Source organism: Colletotrichum fioriniae (genome assembly GCF_027942845.1).
Source record: "Colletotrichum fioriniae strain IMI 355084 chromosome Unknown scaffold_17, whole genome shotgun sequence".
NCBI classification, from domain to species: Eukaryota; Fungi; Ascomycota; class Sordariomycetes; order Glomerellales; family Glomerellaceae; genus Colletotrichum; species Colletotrichum fioriniae.
In genome coordinates, this window is record NW_027076853.1 from 478,707 (window position 1) to 480,341 (window position 1,635).

A 1,635-nucleotide genomic window follows, 5' to 3' on the forward strand; every position below is an offset into this window, starting at 1 on the left:
TCCACTCGGACTAAACATAAGAGCAACACCAAGAAAAGATTGACGAGACTCTCAAGCCATTCTACAATAGCAAATAGGCGATGGACGTCGCGCATAGTAAAGCGTTACAGAAGCGTACAAGCGGTTACGGTACTTTCTTCTCTGTAGTTCTGGTGGCTTTAGACTTCTTGGTATTCCCTTATTTCTGTACAGTACCTTAAATAGGATCTCCTTATGTCTGTACAACTCTTTCCTTTACACTAGTGTGTTTCACATGCGCAGCATAGCATTCCTGTCTTCTTCTTTGTAATTCTAGTCAATCTAGTATAAGACTTTACACAGAGCACTGCCCTTGATTGGGACATATGTACTTGGGATGTCACTGGTGGGTCCAGACCGACACATGCCCTCTCTTGACCCTGACCTTGAACCAGCTTAGCTTACATTAATCTCCGACATGACATCACGTCAAACGGCCAATGTCGACCAGGAAACTTGGGGTTGAAATGCTGTAGGTTGATTCAACCAGCGTGATACTTTTTTTCTACATCTGGCATAGCAGTTCTGGTGTTCTACAAGTCTAGTTTCTACATCTATAGTCTATACACTCGTACCGTTGTTCGCCGCCCTCACTCAGAAGGGTATTTATTCGACTCTCGCTCTCTTCTGGCCGTTGCCGTTGGTGTGGCCGTTGGTGCCGTTGGTCTCGCCCTGAGCCGCGAAGTACTCGAGGCTTCCCTTAGGATCGGCCTTCATACCCTTGCTGCCGTTCATCCATCCGGCGGGGCAGACCTCACCGTGCTCGTCGGTGAACTGGAAAGCCTCAACAAGACGGATAGTCTCCTCGACATTGCGGCCGACGGGCAGGTCGTTGACGGTGATCTGGCGGAGGATACCCTTGGGGTCGATGATGAAGAGACCGCGGAGAGCGACACCCTCCTCCTCGATTAGGACGCCGTAGTCGCGCGAGATCTTGTGGGACTTGTCGGCGACGAGGGGCAGCTGGAGGTCGGAGCCGAGGCCGCCCTGCTTGCGGGGCTTCTCGGTCCAGGCCAGGTGAGAGAAGTGGGAGTCGGTCGAGACGCCGAGGACGGTGGTGTTGATGGCGCTAAAACGGGGCAGCGCGTCGTTGTACTGGATGATCTCGGTCGGGCAGACGAAGGTGAAATCAAGGGGGTAGAAGAGGAGGACGACCCTGGAAAAAAAAGAAAAAGGATTTTGAGTTAGCTTTAGGTTGTCTCATTTTCGGCGCGCCGTTTTCGCTAGGGCTAGTTCAGCGTGAATCGACATACCATTGTCCTAGGTAGTCGGACAGCTGGATGTCCTTGAACTCGCCGCCGGGGAAGACGGTGGTGGCCTTGAAGGCAGGAGCAGGGCGCTGAACGAAGGCAGTGGAAGACATCGTGACGGCAATAACGTGTATCTTTGCGGAATCGAAGGTAGAACGGAGAGGAAGACAGCTAGCTACTGTGGATGAGATGATAACAGTGTCGGTAGCTTCGCGCCAGGAGGCGGAAATTTTCCTTATCAATGTTTCACTCAAGCTTCCGACTCAGATCCCTGATGTTGTGGATACCTTCTTGTGCTATCGGGTCCACAGATTGCTCCATGGTCTCATTTCGCTAATCTTTTAAATGGTCATGGCGTGATGTGTTA

General features: G+C 51.6%; 1 protein-coding gene across 1 annotated transcript; it reads right to left on the reverse strand.

The window, feature by feature from the left end:
* Window positions 1–624: 624 nt before the first annotated feature.
* TSA1 (cTPxI) lies at window positions 625–1,381 on the reverse strand (the record flags this gene model as incomplete). The annotated part of the gene is made up of 2 exons (XM_053192258.2): window positions 625–1,174; window positions 1,272–1,381. The coding sequence occupies 2 exons, from the start codon at window positions 1,379–1,381 to the stop codon at window positions 625–627; spliced, it is 660 nt and encodes a 219-aa protein (XP_053050422.1).
* Between the last annotated feature and the right edge of the window lie 254 nt (window positions 1,382–1,635).